The 15,693-nt window shown below is 46.3% G+C and overlaps 1 protein-coding gene across 1 annotated transcript in view; it reads left to right on the top strand.

Moving 5' to 3' along the window:
* Nucleotides 1-15,693, top strand: part of LOC147636382 (homeobox protein knotted-1-like 7) — a 64,081-nt gene that overhangs the window by 48,322 nt on the left and 66 nt on the right. Inside the window, exon 5 of the mRNA XM_086801822.1 lies at nucleotides 15,297-15,693. This exon is cut by the window's right edge and continues 66 nt beyond it. Coding sequence (XP_086657948.1) covers nucleotides 15,297-15,440 — 144 coding nt within the window. The 3' untranslated portion in view covers nucleotides 15,441-15,693. The remainder of the gene's footprint in view (nucleotides 1-15,296) is intronic.

Genomic DNA, 15,693 nt, shown 5'->3' with positions numbered 1-15,693 from the left:
CCTTCATTTATAAAAGGCTCCATGTTATCTTGTATCCCTATTAGGAGCTAGGGGGGTGACTCAAAGCTAGCCTTGGTACTTCGGTGACTTGTTGATTGGAGGATTAGCATGGCACGGAAGGTGCGCATGGCTAGATCGCTCCCTTGCAGCAAGTGATGGAGTTAGAAGGTTGTGTGTGTACCCCTGCTTATATATCCATGTGTGAATTGCCCCCAAAGGGCTAAACGTACATGTGTATGTATGAGTGTGAGTCTAAGCTTATTCATGTATATGTGTGTGTGAACACCCCTTATAATTTTATAAGATAAAGTGTATGCCATGTGTCATGTGCTTATATGTGAGTGTGATATGTGAGAATCAAAACATAAGGTCCTAAGGCCTACAAAAGGCATGTACTTGGTATGAGCTACATAACATTAATAGCATCTCTTCCCACTTGTTTTAGGTGCCTACTTTTGGCCTCTACAAAGAGGCTGGTCATTCCACATTTTTCTCATTCCCTTTAACCCTTTGAACCATAGTCCATGACTTATGCAACTATTACTCAATGATTGAGTATAAACACAAGGTGAGAGGGATGCCCTCTTCCACCGACTAGAAGAGTCTTTCCAAGTGGATTTGACACGGTTTCCTTATGAGGATGGGAAGGTCTTTGCAATGGGTTTACCTAAAGCCAATGGCTAGTCCCTTACAAGAGTAGCGATATGCATTTGATGAGATTAACACTTCCTAAATTCAAAAACAGGAAAAACAAAAAATACCCTGATTTGGGAGAGTGACTTGCTATGCCACTTAATTCCACAAAACTGAAAAAGAGAGATGTCCACATAGGGGCCGGAATGGGCAAACCCCTCCCTTGGAGTATTTTATTACCCAAGGAGAAAAATATCATGAACAAGCTCTGAGGGCCTTACTTTCCCCATGGGAGTATACTTCATGGGAGAGAAAGAGAAGCTTACAGACAAGATTATACTTTGAAAAGGAATATTCAGCACCTTCGTTCTTGACAATTGCACAATGTAGCAGAGACCAGAGTACGAGAGAGAGAGAGAGAGAGAGAGAGAGAGAGAGAGAGAGAGAGAGAAGAAACAAAGACAAGTACACCCGATTGGGTCCCAAATACCCTCTGAAGGGCTCCCACCAAGGACTGGTGTATTTGCTTTATTGAATGATGAAAAAGACCAACCTCTTGGAGATCTTCCTTGGTTGTAAATCTGCCTGAAGATTGTTAGAATTTCGTGGTGCTCATGCTAGATCAAATATGTGGAGGAGAGAGACTCACAAAATACAAGAAAAGATCTTGCTTATTAAGTTGCTCAAAATACAACTAAGCTTCATGCTCATCAAATGCCTTCTAGCTCCACCTTTCAATAGGTGAGCTAGTGGACCATAATTCCATTCACACACACATCCTTCTCCTCCCCTTTTACATAACCTTAGTCTCTTAATACCCCCCCTCAATACCAACTATGAAAAAAACTGGAATAGGTGGTATTGGACATAGGATGCCTTTATAACATTAGGCGTACAAGGTTAGGAATATAGGTGTGGTTACATGGAGATTTAAAACAATTTCTCAGTGGATTTAGAGGCTGATACAAAGTTAGCCTCTGACTCTTTGTTAGGACATTTGGAAGTGATATATCCCGTTTGTTTACACTTGTTACATTTCATTTTGTTGGGATATTTGATCCAACAATTATTTGCCAAATGACCCACCTTTTTGCAATGGACACATCTTACTTTGATCACTTGATGTAACAAAGCTTGTTCGATATTCGATAAAGTTGTTGCATTTGAAGATTCACCTCCTCCCTTTGGCCTCTTTTCTTCATCAAGACAAGATTGAATGACTCTTTCAAGGGTGGGATTAGGTATGTTCTTCAGGGTGGTAACTAAGGTGGGGTACACCTTCTTGACTGCTTTTAGCAAAACAGCCACTGCATCACCTTCATCCATTCTCGCATTCACTGATGCAAGTTGAGCCATAAGGCCCTTCAAGTGAGAGATGAAGGCTCCAATGCCGTCTCCCTCTTTGAGTTCCAAGCTGAAAAATTCAATTTTAAGTGAGATCTTGGAATTCTTACCACGAGCTCCATAGAGCTTGTCAAGCTCATCCCATTTCTCCTTTGCAGTAGGAAGCTGGTCCACATGCTGAATGAGAGCCTCATCAAGATGAAGCATGATGATGGCTTGTGCCCTCTCATCATCTTCAATATCTTCAGCCTTAGATCGATCAATAACCTTATTGCCGGAGATGAATAGCCAAAAACCTTTGGACATCATCTTGTACTTGACAAGGACTTGCCAAGTGAGCAACACTATTACTACTTAAGAGCACTTTTCTAGCGTCTAATGACACTTGCATTGGTGATTAGATTCACCATTAGTGTTTAAGAACATTCGTAGTGTTTAGAAACACTTTGGAATGGCTCCCCTTTGCTGGATTAGTAGTCTCATTAGTATTAATCAACACTATTAGTGCTTATAAGCACACTTTGAGAAGCTTTGTGCACTTGAAGATGTTGATGAAGCTTGATGGCAATGAGGCTTATGAATACCTCATGGTGTATGTCCACAACATCAGAAAATCTGGAGCAAAACACTTCAAGAAGCACTTAAGAGATTTGAAGCTAAGAGGAGAGGATTAGTGCAAAAAAGGACACTTAATTTTGAAGCTTTAATGGAAGCTTCAATGGCTACCAAGTGAGCAGCCTGGTTTTTTGACTGTAGTGCACGCGTGTAGCAGTCATTGGGGCTGAGATTTGAGCTGTAGATACTTGAGGCTATGGGCTTCAAAAGCCCTAAGCACACACAGCCTATAATCGCCTACACACGGCGAATGGCTGTACGGCAGCAGCTGCGCAGAAAAATGGCGCCGGCCTGCTCAGAGCTCAATGCCGTGGCGTCCTGAGAGTGAACCTCACAATTGATGGTACGAAGCTGAGCGCCTAAGAGTCTTCTTCAACTTCCTAGTTGATAGCACGCCGAGATTCATCCTCATCAAGCTGCTGGAGGGCCACCACTGGTTGGGGGTAGATGAGCTGCACTCTAAAAACCACTTTTTTGACCTATTCTACACCTTGCAAGTTGCCTAGCTCTGATACCATGTTAGAATTTTGTGGTGCTCATGCTAGATTAAATATGTGGAGGAGAGAGACTCACAAAATACAAGAAAAGATCTTGCTTATTAAGTTGCTCAAAATACAACTAAGCTTCATGCTTATCAAATGCCTTCTAGCTCCACCTATAAATAGGTAAGCTAGTGGACCATAAGTCCATTCACACACACACCCTTCTCCTCCCCTTTTACATAACCTTAGTCTCTTAATAAAGATGACCTAACTCTGACCTACAAGTTCACCTTGCTTCAGGCTCCCTTTGGTTGTCTTGGCCCTTGGAGTTCTGTAGCACTTCTGTGAATAATGAGATAGTTTAGACCTTGGACAAGCCTATGCTTTTATATGACAAAAAGCTGATGGTCAGTGGGCTTCAGAGGTTGTCGGCATGTTCATATAGCTCCACGACCTGATTTAATCCATAAAGGCTGGCCCTTTTCACACGTGGCAATCATGGGCTGCTCCCCGCCTTGTGTCTCTGCCCATAAGGCTTGGCCGCCTTGTTGCTGAATCCCCCCAGGCCTGGCCGACTGGGCCGGCAAGCCGCCAATGCTGTGGGACTTTTGTGGGCCAAATCCATGGCCCATGGGCTGCCCCAAAGTGGCCCAAGTGTAGGGCGGCATGGGTAAACCCATGCCCCTGCACTTTATGCTTTCCTACATGCATCTATATGCTTCCTAGGTGCCCTTGCATCTAGCTGCCAGCCTATCAATGTGCGGAACACCCATCATCATTCCAGAGGGTGACTCACAGTAGGGACTAGTATTGCTCCTTGTGCAGAACATGCACACCTTACCAAGACCATGTACAAGACTTGTACACCTGACCCTGGATGCTTAGAGTGGAACCCTAGCTCGTCCTGGACTAGGGCTCACAAGGGGCCAATTACCACTCCAAGTCCTGCACCTATTGTACTGATATTTCCACCTGGCATCCAAGTGCAAGATGCATGTGACCTCCCCATCTGCTTAACTTGACAGCATTTGCAAAGTCTCCAAGTAGTCCGTCAATAATGCCGGATAATCTTCGAAAAAAATCTTGTCAAGACACACCGCTTCATGTGTCCCTCGATCTTGAAACTTCGTGAGGAACTGTAGGCCGGAGCCGTGCTTGAAACGATGTAAGAGGATCTGTTTCGGAACCATAACTTCAGCTTCGTCCACTATGTCTAGTTCCTGTTCATCATGGACAACGGAGAGAGGAGATCCTATATAAGGCTTTAGCCAATTGAGATGGAACACGTCCAAGTGGGAGGTAGCTTTAGCTTCATAGAAACCTCGTTGATCTTTTTAGAATGGGAAAGGGTCTAAAGCTCTGAAACAATAACTTTGGGCATCACTTGCCAACCTATTTCAACATTTGCTTCATACCATAGATATACCCAATCTCCTTCTGAGAAGATCATCACTTCTGTCCTTGGCTGTTGAGTATAGGCCTCATGCGCTTTAGCCAACCTATCTATCACCGACTCCAAAATCTCCTGGTAAGACTCCTAGCTTCACGCACAAAGATGACGTCCTCATCAAAAAACACTGGAACGGTCTTCCAAAAACTACCTCACCAACAGCTAAAGAAAAAGAGTCATTCAACCTAGCTTGAACTAAGGCAAAAATTGTTTCCACTTACCTTGCTAGTCGTGAACATAACACTTGAGCACGTCGAATGCCAATTGATTGTAAATCTCCGTCTGGCCATCCGTATGGAGTGGATGCCCATTCTGTTGCAAGACCACTCCAATAGTGATGTTACTCACATCGGTGATCACCTGGAATGGGTCATCCAATGAGGCTAATGCTACCATGAATGTGTGTAAACCATCTCTTCTGGTGAGGGTACTAATCTTCCCCATCACCACGGGTCTTCAGGGTGCCATATGTGATAGAAAAACTCAACAATAGAGCTAGTACAATAGGTACAATGGCGGTACAATAGATACATAAGTACAACAAATGCAGTGTCTAGTGTAGCAAGTACACTGACGTCAATATTTCTTCGCGATGGAAGCCTTCAAATAGTTCCCAATAACGGGTATATTCATGGGCAGCCTTCAAGAGAGATAAAGATAGCAGCCAGCATTGGGGCAGCCTATAGTAGTGGTAGAGAGCCATAACCTTGGAATAGAGAACCACCAAGAATAGATAAAAGTCGTCAACATCATAGAGGCTAGTTTGCAACAGTCAAGCATACCCAAATGAAGAGAGGAGGCTCCAATTTATAGATTTGGGGCTCTCATGAGCTAGAATGGCAAGTAAAAGCTATAATGACAAGTGTAGAGCTGAGGTGACAAGGGTGAGGACATTTATCTCATTTTGATCCATTGTCTTGCCACACGTCCTAATTTAAGAGGTGGTTCCTCCCATAAACTTCATCTCTAAAAATATCTCAACTCGTAGACATTATGTCATAGGTGCTTAAGCAAGTCCCCCCGTTTCCCTAGTTTACAGATGTAATGACGCGAACAGAATTTCCATTCAGGGTTGTTCAAAAAATGTAACCCTCCTAGATTATTATTTTTTTTCCGAGAAAAGATCCTTCAATTAGTTAAAGAAAAAACAGCCACAAAGGCTAAGTACAACCACGACAGGCTAGATACAAACTCGCCTCACACAAAGGCAGGAAACAAATGATCAAAGGGAAAGAGATGCTTCTCCTCCGGTTGGCCGCTCTATGACGAGAAGGCTATCTCATACACAGGCAGAGGGAGGGGGGAGGGGGGGGGCACGCTAAGTACAACCACGACGGGCTAGATACAAACTCGCCTCATATAAGGGCAGGAAACAAATGATCAAAGGGGAAGAGATGCTTCTCCTCCGGCTGGGCTGGCCCCTCTGTGAGAAGAAGGCTATCTCAGGGGGGGGAGGGGGGGGGAACAACCATCTAGGTGGTCTATAATGCCAAATGGGGTCACCGCCTCTATCTATGAGGAAAGGACCAGGCCTCCAAAGTCTCAAGAAGGCTTCCCGCTGCTTTCGCATGCGGTCAAAACCTCCCTGCAGCTTCCCCCACTGACCGCGGAGAGTGTGAATGATATCAAGCCATATGCTCCTGATGGTCTCCACCGACGGAGTCTGGGTACCCTCGATGGCCTCACTGCATCTAGCACTCTAGATATGCCAGGCTGCTATGCTACTGCAAATCTCCCATCTTTGACATGAGCCTGGTTGCCAGTCACCTATCGGTGGGGCTGTGACTGGTACTATTGCAATACGATGGTGGGAGACCTGAAGGGCTAGTTATCCCCCATCCTCCTCATAAGTCCTGATCACTCTAGCCTCAATGGCCCAAGCGACAATACCCCAAGTGATGATCCGGGTCGATGCCCTGTCCATAGCGAAGATGCGGAGAATCCGCTGCCAAATCTGCTGAGCCTTCGCGCAATCCCAAAGGCAATGTCGCTAAGACTCTTGGGGGTGGCCGCACCTCGGACAACGCACCTCGGACAAGCTGTTGACCGACCTCCAACTGCTAGCCAAGTACCGACCGCCAAACTCCTGTGTGCCATCAGCCAAAGAAAGAGAGTGATCTTCCTCAGCCGATAGTTGTCCCAAAGCCTCCAGAAATCTGAAAGGAGGCACTGTGATAGGCCCTGAGACTGCCAGTGTGCAACTGCTGCCGGTGTGCCATCTATCTCAGGCATCTGGATCTTGCAACCAAGCCACGCTGTATATGCAAAGAAGGGGGCATCCGGAGTCTCCTCCCGATCTGCGGGATCATGCCAAGTCCACTCTGCAGGGTCCCACTACAGCTGCGTGAGAGGTCAGCTCTCCCAAATCCATAGCCACCATAGTCTCTCCCTGGCCACCTTCTCGCCGAGCTCCAGTATAAAAGCTTCTTCCGAATACTCAAAAGAAGCGGAGCGAGTTGCTTCTCGGGAGGGATATCAATGCCAACCTGGCCACCGAGGTAGCAGACTTGAGTGCCCCTCGGGATCCATTGGAAAGCCTCAACTGGTCGCCAAGTCGAGGCGGATGTAGAGCCTACCCAAAAACCACACGGCTTGTGCCAATCGATCTGCACTCCTGATGCATGACAGAAAATCTCCGTGAGGGCAAGCCCCCCTCTGCTACGTGGCTGAATGATCACTCTCCATGCCACCTTGGCCCTGGCTAGCCTCCCATCACTTCCAGCCCACAAGAAGTTCCAAATCAAACATTGTACCTGGCCAATACATGCCTGAGAAAAAGCCCAGCACGACGTGATGTACCACATGGTGGCAAGTAGTACCTACTTCGCCACCACCACTCTGCCTACTAGGGATAGCCTCGCTGAGCTCCAGAAGTGGAGTGAGTTGCTCCTCGGAAGGGATATCAATGCCAACCTGGCAACCGAGGTAGCGGACTGGGGTGCCCCTCAGGATCCATTGGAAAGCCTCAACCAGTCGCCAAGTCGGGCCAGAGCCTACCCAAAAACCACACGGCTTGTGCCAATCGATCTGCACTCCTGATGCATGACAGAAAATCTCGATGAGGCCAAGCCTCCCTCTGCTACGTGGCTGAATGATCACTCTCCATGCCACCTTGGCTCTGGCTAGCCTCCCATCACTTTCGGCCCACAAGAAGTTCCAAATCAAACGCTGTACCTGGCCAATACATGCCCGAGAAAAAGCCTAGCACGAAGTGATGTACCACATGGTGGCAAGTAGTGCCTGCTTCACCACCACCACTCTGCCTGCTAGGGATAGCCTCGCCAAGCTCCAGTATAAAAGCTTCATCCAATTGTTGGGCACCCTCCGTTCTGATCGAGGGGGAGAGAACATGTCTAAAGAGTTTGATGCATTTTTGGCTAGTCGTGGGATAAAACACACCAATGTACAGTGCCGTATACCCCTCAGCAAAATGGTGTTGCTGAGAGGAAAAACAGGTCACTTATAGAGATGGCACGATGTATGGTCAAGAGCTAAGCTTTGCCACATGCGTTTTGGCTTGAGGCTGTCATGTGTGCTGTATATGTACTCAACAGATGTCCCACTAAGGCCTTGCAGTCTGTTACTCCATACGAAGCTTGGCATGGCAAGAAGCCTTCTATTGGTCACTTGCGTGTCTTTGGTTGCTTGGCCTATGCTTTAGTGCCTATGCAACAACGTAGAAAATTGGATGATAAGGCTGTCAAATGCATTTTTGTTGGTTATAGTGCTGAGAGCAAGGGTTACAGTTTGTATCATCCGTAGTCTAAGCGTATCTTGATTAGTCGAGATGTTGTTTTTGTGGAAGATGCTGTGCAGCCTTTGTTATCATGTACCAAAGAGACAGGTGTGAGCTCACAGGATGTATTTGATACGTTGTTGCCTCTGTTTACAGGTGGGAATTCAAATGTAAGTCCTAATGAGGCAAATATTCAGCCTATGCAGATCTCAAACGACATCATAGATCAGCCTATTTCTGATGCAGATTTACAGGATGTAATTTATGAGGATAGGGCTGAAAATGAGCAAGCTAGAGGTATGCCTAAATGGCTGGTGCAAACCTTGCGTGATAGTAAAATTGATGCACCTATGTCTAGTCGTACTCGTTCAGGTTTTCAGCATGCCTCTTATGCATCAGATTGTTATGCTTTGGCTGTGTCTAATGTGTGAAGAGGAAGAACCTCTTTCATTTGATGAGGCACAAAAATCAGAAAATTGGTTGGCTGCAATGCAAAGTGAATATGATGCTATAATAAAGAATAGTACATGGCCTTTGTGTGATTTGCCTATTGGTAAAAAGGTCATTGGATGTAAGTGGGTTTTTAAGTTGAAACGAAAGCCAGATGGTAGTGTTGATCGCTATAAGGCTAGACTTGTTGCAAAGGATTATGCTCAAGAAAAGGGCATTGATTTTGATGAGACCTTTGCTCCCACTTGTCGTATGACTACCATTCATAGCATTTGCGCATTGGTAGCTCATAATGGTTGGAATGTACATCAGTTGGACATAAAGACTGCGTTCTTGAATGGAGATTTGCATGAGGAGGTGTATGTATCACAGCCTCGTGGTTTTGTTCAAAGAGGGCAGGAAAACAAAGTGGCTTTGTATGGCTTAAAGCAAGCTCCACGAGCTTGGTATGAAAAGATACATGCATATTTGACTGCACATGGTTTTCAGAATAGTCCAATAGAAAGCACTTTGTATGTTAAACGTGTGGATGATGTACATCTAATCATTGCTCTCTATGTCGATGACATGCTGCTCACAGGACCAAATGAGAGTCATATTTTTGATTTTAAGGTTGATTTGAATGCCTCTTTTGAGATGTCAGATTTGGGGCATTTGCATCATTATTTGGGGATACAATTTAAGCAGTGTGATGGAGGTATTGCTTTGTGTCAGACAAAGTATATTGAGACATTGTTGTGGAGATTTGGCCTTGAAGGCTGCAAGCCTATTGCTACTCCAATGGAGACAGGTTTGAAGTTGAGTCTTCATGATGCTGGAGATCACTTTGATGTCACACTCTATCAGACAGCAGTTGGTTGCCTCATTTATGTATGCATTACGAGGCCGGACATTCAGTTTGCAGTCTCACAAGTGAGTAGGTTTATACATAGCCCGGGGTCTCAGCATTGGAAGGCAGTTAAACGCATCTTTCGCTACTTGAGTGGCACCATACATCTTGGGCTGTTTTATCCCAAGGGGGGATCGTTGCCGCCAGATTTACATGCTTTTTCGGACTCAGATTGGGCTGGTTACTATGACACAAGAGTGTCCACAAGTGGTTTTTGTTTCATGCTCGGTAGCTCATGCATATCTTGGTTGAGCAAGAAGCAACCTACTGTGGCCACTTCTAGTTGTGAAGCTGAGTACAGGGCAGCTTTCACAGCTACGGTTGAGTGTGTGTGGCTCAGACGGCTTATGGCTGACTTGGGTGTTGGACATGAGTCTGCCACCTCTATCTACACTGACAGTCAGAGCGCATTGGCAGTTGCGAGAAACCCAGTTTTTCATGCTCGCACAAAGCACATTGAGGTGCATTATCACTATGTCAGGGAGAGACTCTCAGTAGGAGAGATCAGCTTGGCATATGTGCCAACACAGGACAACCTCGCCGATCTTTTCACAAAGGCGCTTCCTCGTGAGAAGTTTGAAGCTTTCCGCAAAGCTTTGGGCTTGCTCCCCTTTGTGGACTGATCTACTTCGGGCATGACACTTCTCTATACATGAGTGCCAGCTCTCGTTCACACCATCACTCCCAGGGGGGATTTGTTGCCATATATATAGGCAGTGATGTGTGTGAACACACTTAGGACCGCCGAGGCACTTTTTCCCTCTTTAGGAGGTTTTTTCCCCCGGCTTGTATATACGCCCATTATTCTAGGGCTAACTTATCTTTGTACATTGACACAATCTAATACACTGTGTGTTGTGTGCATTCTTGCTTCTTCTTCTCCAAGCTTTGTGTGCTTTCCTACAACCCTAATTCCAACAAATCCCATCTAGCTCATTGTGCCCTCCAGAAAGCTCTAGTCCACCCTGTCATAAGCTTTCTCAAAGTCTAGAAGTAGCACAATGAGGTCTTGCTGCTGCATCCCGGCCGAAGCTGTCACCTCCCAAAAGGTAAAGATGTTGTCCAAAGTGCTCTGATCCTAAACAAAACCAGTACATGAGTGTCATGGATCAAGTCTGGGAGAGAAGGCTGAAGTCGCCTAGTGATGATGGCCTTGGCCAAAATCTTATAGGCCATCCCTAGAAGGGTGATGGGTCTCCACTTCCGGATCTCCAATCTATCACCACCCTCCTTGGGAATCAAATGTATCAAGCCCTCTGTGAGCCTCTTTGGCATGGCACCTGTGAGCATAATCTCATTGAAGGCATCACAAGGCCACCTTCCATGAGGTCCCAATGGCGAAGAAAGAAAGAGACAGAAAGCCCATCCGCATTTGCCCCTAGGTAATGCCGTCACAGCCTCCGCCAGCTCCTCTGAAGTGAAAGGAGTCAATAAGAAAGACTGAAGGGAGGGGGTAACCACCTCTCTTGTGTGCCTCCAGACTTTCTCATGCACATCCAACACCTACCAGTGAGAAGAGATCGGAAGAAATCCATGGCAATGGCTCTCATATGTGGGGGATCAGAAACAATAGCTCCATCCGTGCCACGCAACCTGCGAATACTGTCTCTCCTCCTGTGGGGGCCAGCTATCTCAAAGAAATCTCCAGTAACTCTTATCACTAGCCTGATTCCACAATGAAGCCTCGAGGGCGGTCTCCTAGACTGACGCCGAGGGGCAGGCTCTGGCCAGATATAACCCATCTGCCTCCACATGAAACATTGGCCTGGAAGGCCGAAATACTCCACTCTCTCCATAATGGGGTCGCTTGGAAGGCTAGGAATAGATATCATGTGAGGCACAGAATCCGGTGAGGCAACACTGATGCGGAGAGATGGAATCCCGATTGCTCGTGCGAGGGCCAAGGCAGCAGTGGGGGGGGGGGGTTCCATTGCTCTCCCGATGGCATCACCAATCACCGAGAGAAGAGGAAGGTATTCCTTCCGGAGGCCTAGAAAGCAGATTGTCACGGGAAAGCCTTAAACTCCAGCTAGAGGGTCAGATGCCAGGTCGAAGCCGTGCTACCACCGTGCAAAGAAGGACTGGGCCGTACGCAATGCAGTGGGGCTCAGCTGTGTCATGTGCATGAATGATGCCATGGACATTCTCAGGTGCTGGTCCAGAAGAGGCAGCCAGATAAAGAGTATAAACCAGATAGAGCTAGGACTTGGAGCACAAGGAGCAGTGTTGGACTGGAGAATGGACTTGGACCCCTGTCTGTTGTACCAGAAAACAAAACAGGAGCTGTCGGCTGAGACCAGAAAGGGCTGTTGGCTGAATCAGAAAAAGGACAGCTACATGCGCATCATTTGTATGATTTTATGTCCAGTCAGTTGGCCGACAGCAGTCGGCCAGCTCTGCATTAAGGTTAAGAGACTATAAATAACAAAGTGTGCTCATCATTGTATTCATTCACCCCTTTATGGAGTGGATCCTTAGGGTCCTTAGTCTAGGACAGATTTTGGTGATTTACACCTTTTGTATGAAGGCAGCCTAGGGCTGCAGATTTAGGTACCTTTTTGTACCATCAAAAATATGCTGAAATTCCAACAATCTCTCTCTCTCTCTCTACTCTCCCTTCTGTCTGCGTTTTTGTATCAGCATGTTCTAAGTGGTGTTTAGGGCTGAAAGAAGACCCTCAGAGCTTCTGCATGTTACATTGGTATCAGAGCATCAGGCTCAACAAAGCTAAACACTGAATCAGTCCCATATGATGGTGTACAGGTCCAAGGTAGAGTCAGGGCAGGAATGGATTGTGGACTAGATGGAACAAATGCATAGATCTTATAATGAGACAAGGTGGTTTTGGAGAACCGGGCCGGGCTTTCAGAGAAAAGGGTTTGCCAGGGATGGATACATGACAGAGGGACTTCGGGAAAAGATTGGGATGATGAAAGTCATCCAAGAACAGGTTGGAATCCCGTCATCAAGTTTAGCAGAGGGGGATGTCATGTGCATGAAAGATGCCATGGACATTCTCAGGTGCTGGTCCAGAAGAGGCAGCCAGATAAAGAGTATGAACCAGATAGAGCTAGGACTTGGAGCACAAGGAGCAGTATTGGACTGGAGAATAGACTTGGACCCCTATCGGCTGTACCAAAAAAAACAGAACAGGAGCTCTCGGCTGAGACCAGAAAGGGGTGTCGGCTGAATCAGAAAAAGGGCAGCTACATGTGCATCATTTGTATGATTTTATGTCCAGTCGGCCAGCTCTCCATTAAGGTTAAGAGGCTATAAATAACAAAGTGTGCTCATCATTGTATTCATTCACCCCTTTATGGAGTGGATCCTTAGGGTCCTTAGTCTAGGACAGATTTTGGTGATTTACACCTTTTGTATGAAGGCAGCCTAGGGCTGCAGATTTAGGTACCTTTTTGTACCATCAGAAATATACTGAAATTCCAAGTGTGGTAGATTGGTTAGCTCATTTCCCTCTTGAATCAAAGGTCTTGAGTTCAAATCTTGTCGAATAGATCAATTTGGTCTCTTGGGATAGTTTCCTACGACGTTAAAAAGTTCTCTCTCTCTCTCTCTCTCTCTCTCTCTCTCTGCGTTTTTGCATCAGCATGTTCTAAGTGGTGTTTAGGGTTGAAAGAAGACCCTCAAAGCTTCCGCATGTTACAAGCTGCATGACAAGATTAGATGCCACTGGTGAATCAAATTGAACCTGGTAGTAGCCATGCCCCAATGTATGAATATCTACGATCTTTGCTGGCGCACCTAGGATGCTAGCCTGAAGGAGATCTCTAAGTTGGCCACGCGCGGGGCGGCTGCCAACAATCTTGCAAACCAAAGTGGAGGCCTCTAGGGATGCGATAGTCGTAGCGAGAAGTTGCAAGTCCACTTCAGAAAACAAAAGGCATGTAACAACAGCCTCGGTCGGGGGAGATGGAGCGGCTGCCATGAAGTCCTCCTAGGGGCGAAGACTAGAAGAGGCCGAAACTAGCCAAAATTAGAGAAAAAGCCCACAAGCTAAGGGTGTTGTCGATGACGAAGGAAGAAAGGGGGCGACAATACAAGAGGCACGAACGCGCGGGGAGGGGGGGGTGTGCAGGAAGGGGGGGGAGGGGCGCAGGCAAGAACAGAGCGGGGGGACTAGGCGGCACTGGCAAGCATGACAGAGAGGAGGGAGGCGGAGCTGGCGGGTAGGAGTAAGGGGGGGACATAGGCGGGAGGGGGGGCGCAGGGGGGTGCGAAGGTGGGGGCAAGGGGAGAGAGGATGCACAAAAGCACAGGTGGGCAGGGGCTCTAATGGGAGCAAGAGGAGGTGAAGGCATGAGAAGGGGGGCGACGGGAGGCGCAAATGGCAAGGGCGGGCACGAGGGGGCAGATGCGAGGCAAGGGAGTAGGGCGGCGAAGGATGAGAGAGGGAGGGTGGAAGGGGGGGGGCAGCTTCACTTCACACAAAGACCAAGTTTTTTCAATTCACACACTTAACCCTCCTAGATTTTAGGAGTGTGATCCTTTGTATTCCAGAATAATCCCCCATTCCCAAAGCTTGTACTTTCCAAATATTTAGACATCGTGGAGTCCACCAAACCCCTTTCGTACTGGGAAATGTCTAGGTTGGTGACACTAGACAAATTGCATGTGGGTGTGACTGGGCGATCTCGCGGGCTGGTATCATCTGGCTCCCTCACTCTCCAACCAATTTTTGGAGAGAAAAGAGTAAGGAGGCTTTGGTTTGTGTCTTCCCTGCGCAACTTTGTTTTAGTGAGTGGGAGGATATAGTTGATGGAGGGGAAGAGGGTGGTGAAGACGGAGGGGCTGATGATGATGGAGGGACAGAGGACATGCATGCTCTCTACTACTGCTGTGCTGTAGTGTAGAGGCTTGGTGATAACACAGGTGAATGCTACTAAGAGGAGTTTTAAGGCCTAGCCCTTAGGTTAATTGAGATGATCAATTAGGGACCCTCTTAATAAGAGAGTATTTGTGTGAATAATTTTAACATCCAAATGTCAATGCCACTCATCAACCCAACCACAAACTTCACAAACTGAGTCCATTTTTTTTTGACACCCAGCGTAGAATACGTTAGGAGCATATAACCAGACAACCTTTGATCTCAATTACTCACTAGAAGGGCTCTATAGAAGCAACAAGTGGTTGTTCAAGCCAACCACACAGTATGCAGCCACCCTACCCTAGTTGCAATCATTCATAAAATTATTTTTACTTGAAAAAGCTGTAACTCGCACTAGCCTCTTCTACACACCTGGCTGTGCGCATGTTGCTGCTGCTTTAGGACAAAAGAAGGCACTTATTAAGTTGGAGGTTCTCTCTAGAGGCCAAAATTTTAATTCGTTAAGCTTCATGAACAGGAAACTTCTACTGAGCCTTTCTGAAATTCACAACCTTTTCTCCACCTTAATGACAACCTGGTCTTTGGGTAAACCCTAGGAAACATATTATATTTAACATGAAAACCATGAAAATTTTTCATTATTGGGCTCCATAAGTTCGAAAGTGCCAATGTAATTAGAATGTGACGTCATAATACAATCACACAGAAGACAGAAATTGACTTCAATTTGTAAGTCCTCACATGACCATCTTGGTTTTGATTGCTTTCCTTGTAAATGCATTGTGCAATTTTATGCTTTCCCAATGAATCCAGTTGAGTATACCCATATCTTGTCTTGCTTGTTATTTCAGGAGGATGAAAAGAGCAGACTCGTCCAGGAGACAGGATTGCAATTAAAGCAAATAAATAACTGGTTCATCAACCAAAGAAAGAGGAACTGGCACAACAATCCCTCGTCGTCAGTGGGGGCCTTGAAGAACAAGCGTAAGAGATGAACAAGTCAACAACCTATGATCTATTTACTATATTGCTCCTAATTTAGGCAGAAATGTGTTACCCTTCATAAGCTCATAAGACAGTACTTCTACCAATGCCCTGCAGGACTAAGGAGGGTCTTGTAAGTTGTGAAGGGATAAGTATTTTTTTATGGCATGCATGTGCAAGAAGTAATTATGCCTTACCACCTCTTACCTGTGCTCACTTTCATGTTTATACAGGATGTACCAACAACTTGTAATGCAAACAAAA

This window comes from Cibotium barometz, chromosome 8 (assembly GCF_041138505.1).
Source record: "Cibotium barometz isolate CiBa-2024 chromosome 8, ASM4113850v1, whole genome shotgun sequence".
Classification (NCBI taxonomy): Eukaryota; Viridiplantae; Streptophyta; class Polypodiopsida; order Cyatheales; family Cibotiaceae; genus Cibotium; species Cibotium barometz.
The sequence above is the reverse complement of the archived record's forward strand: the minus strand, read 5'-3'. Positions and strand labels throughout refer to the sequence as shown.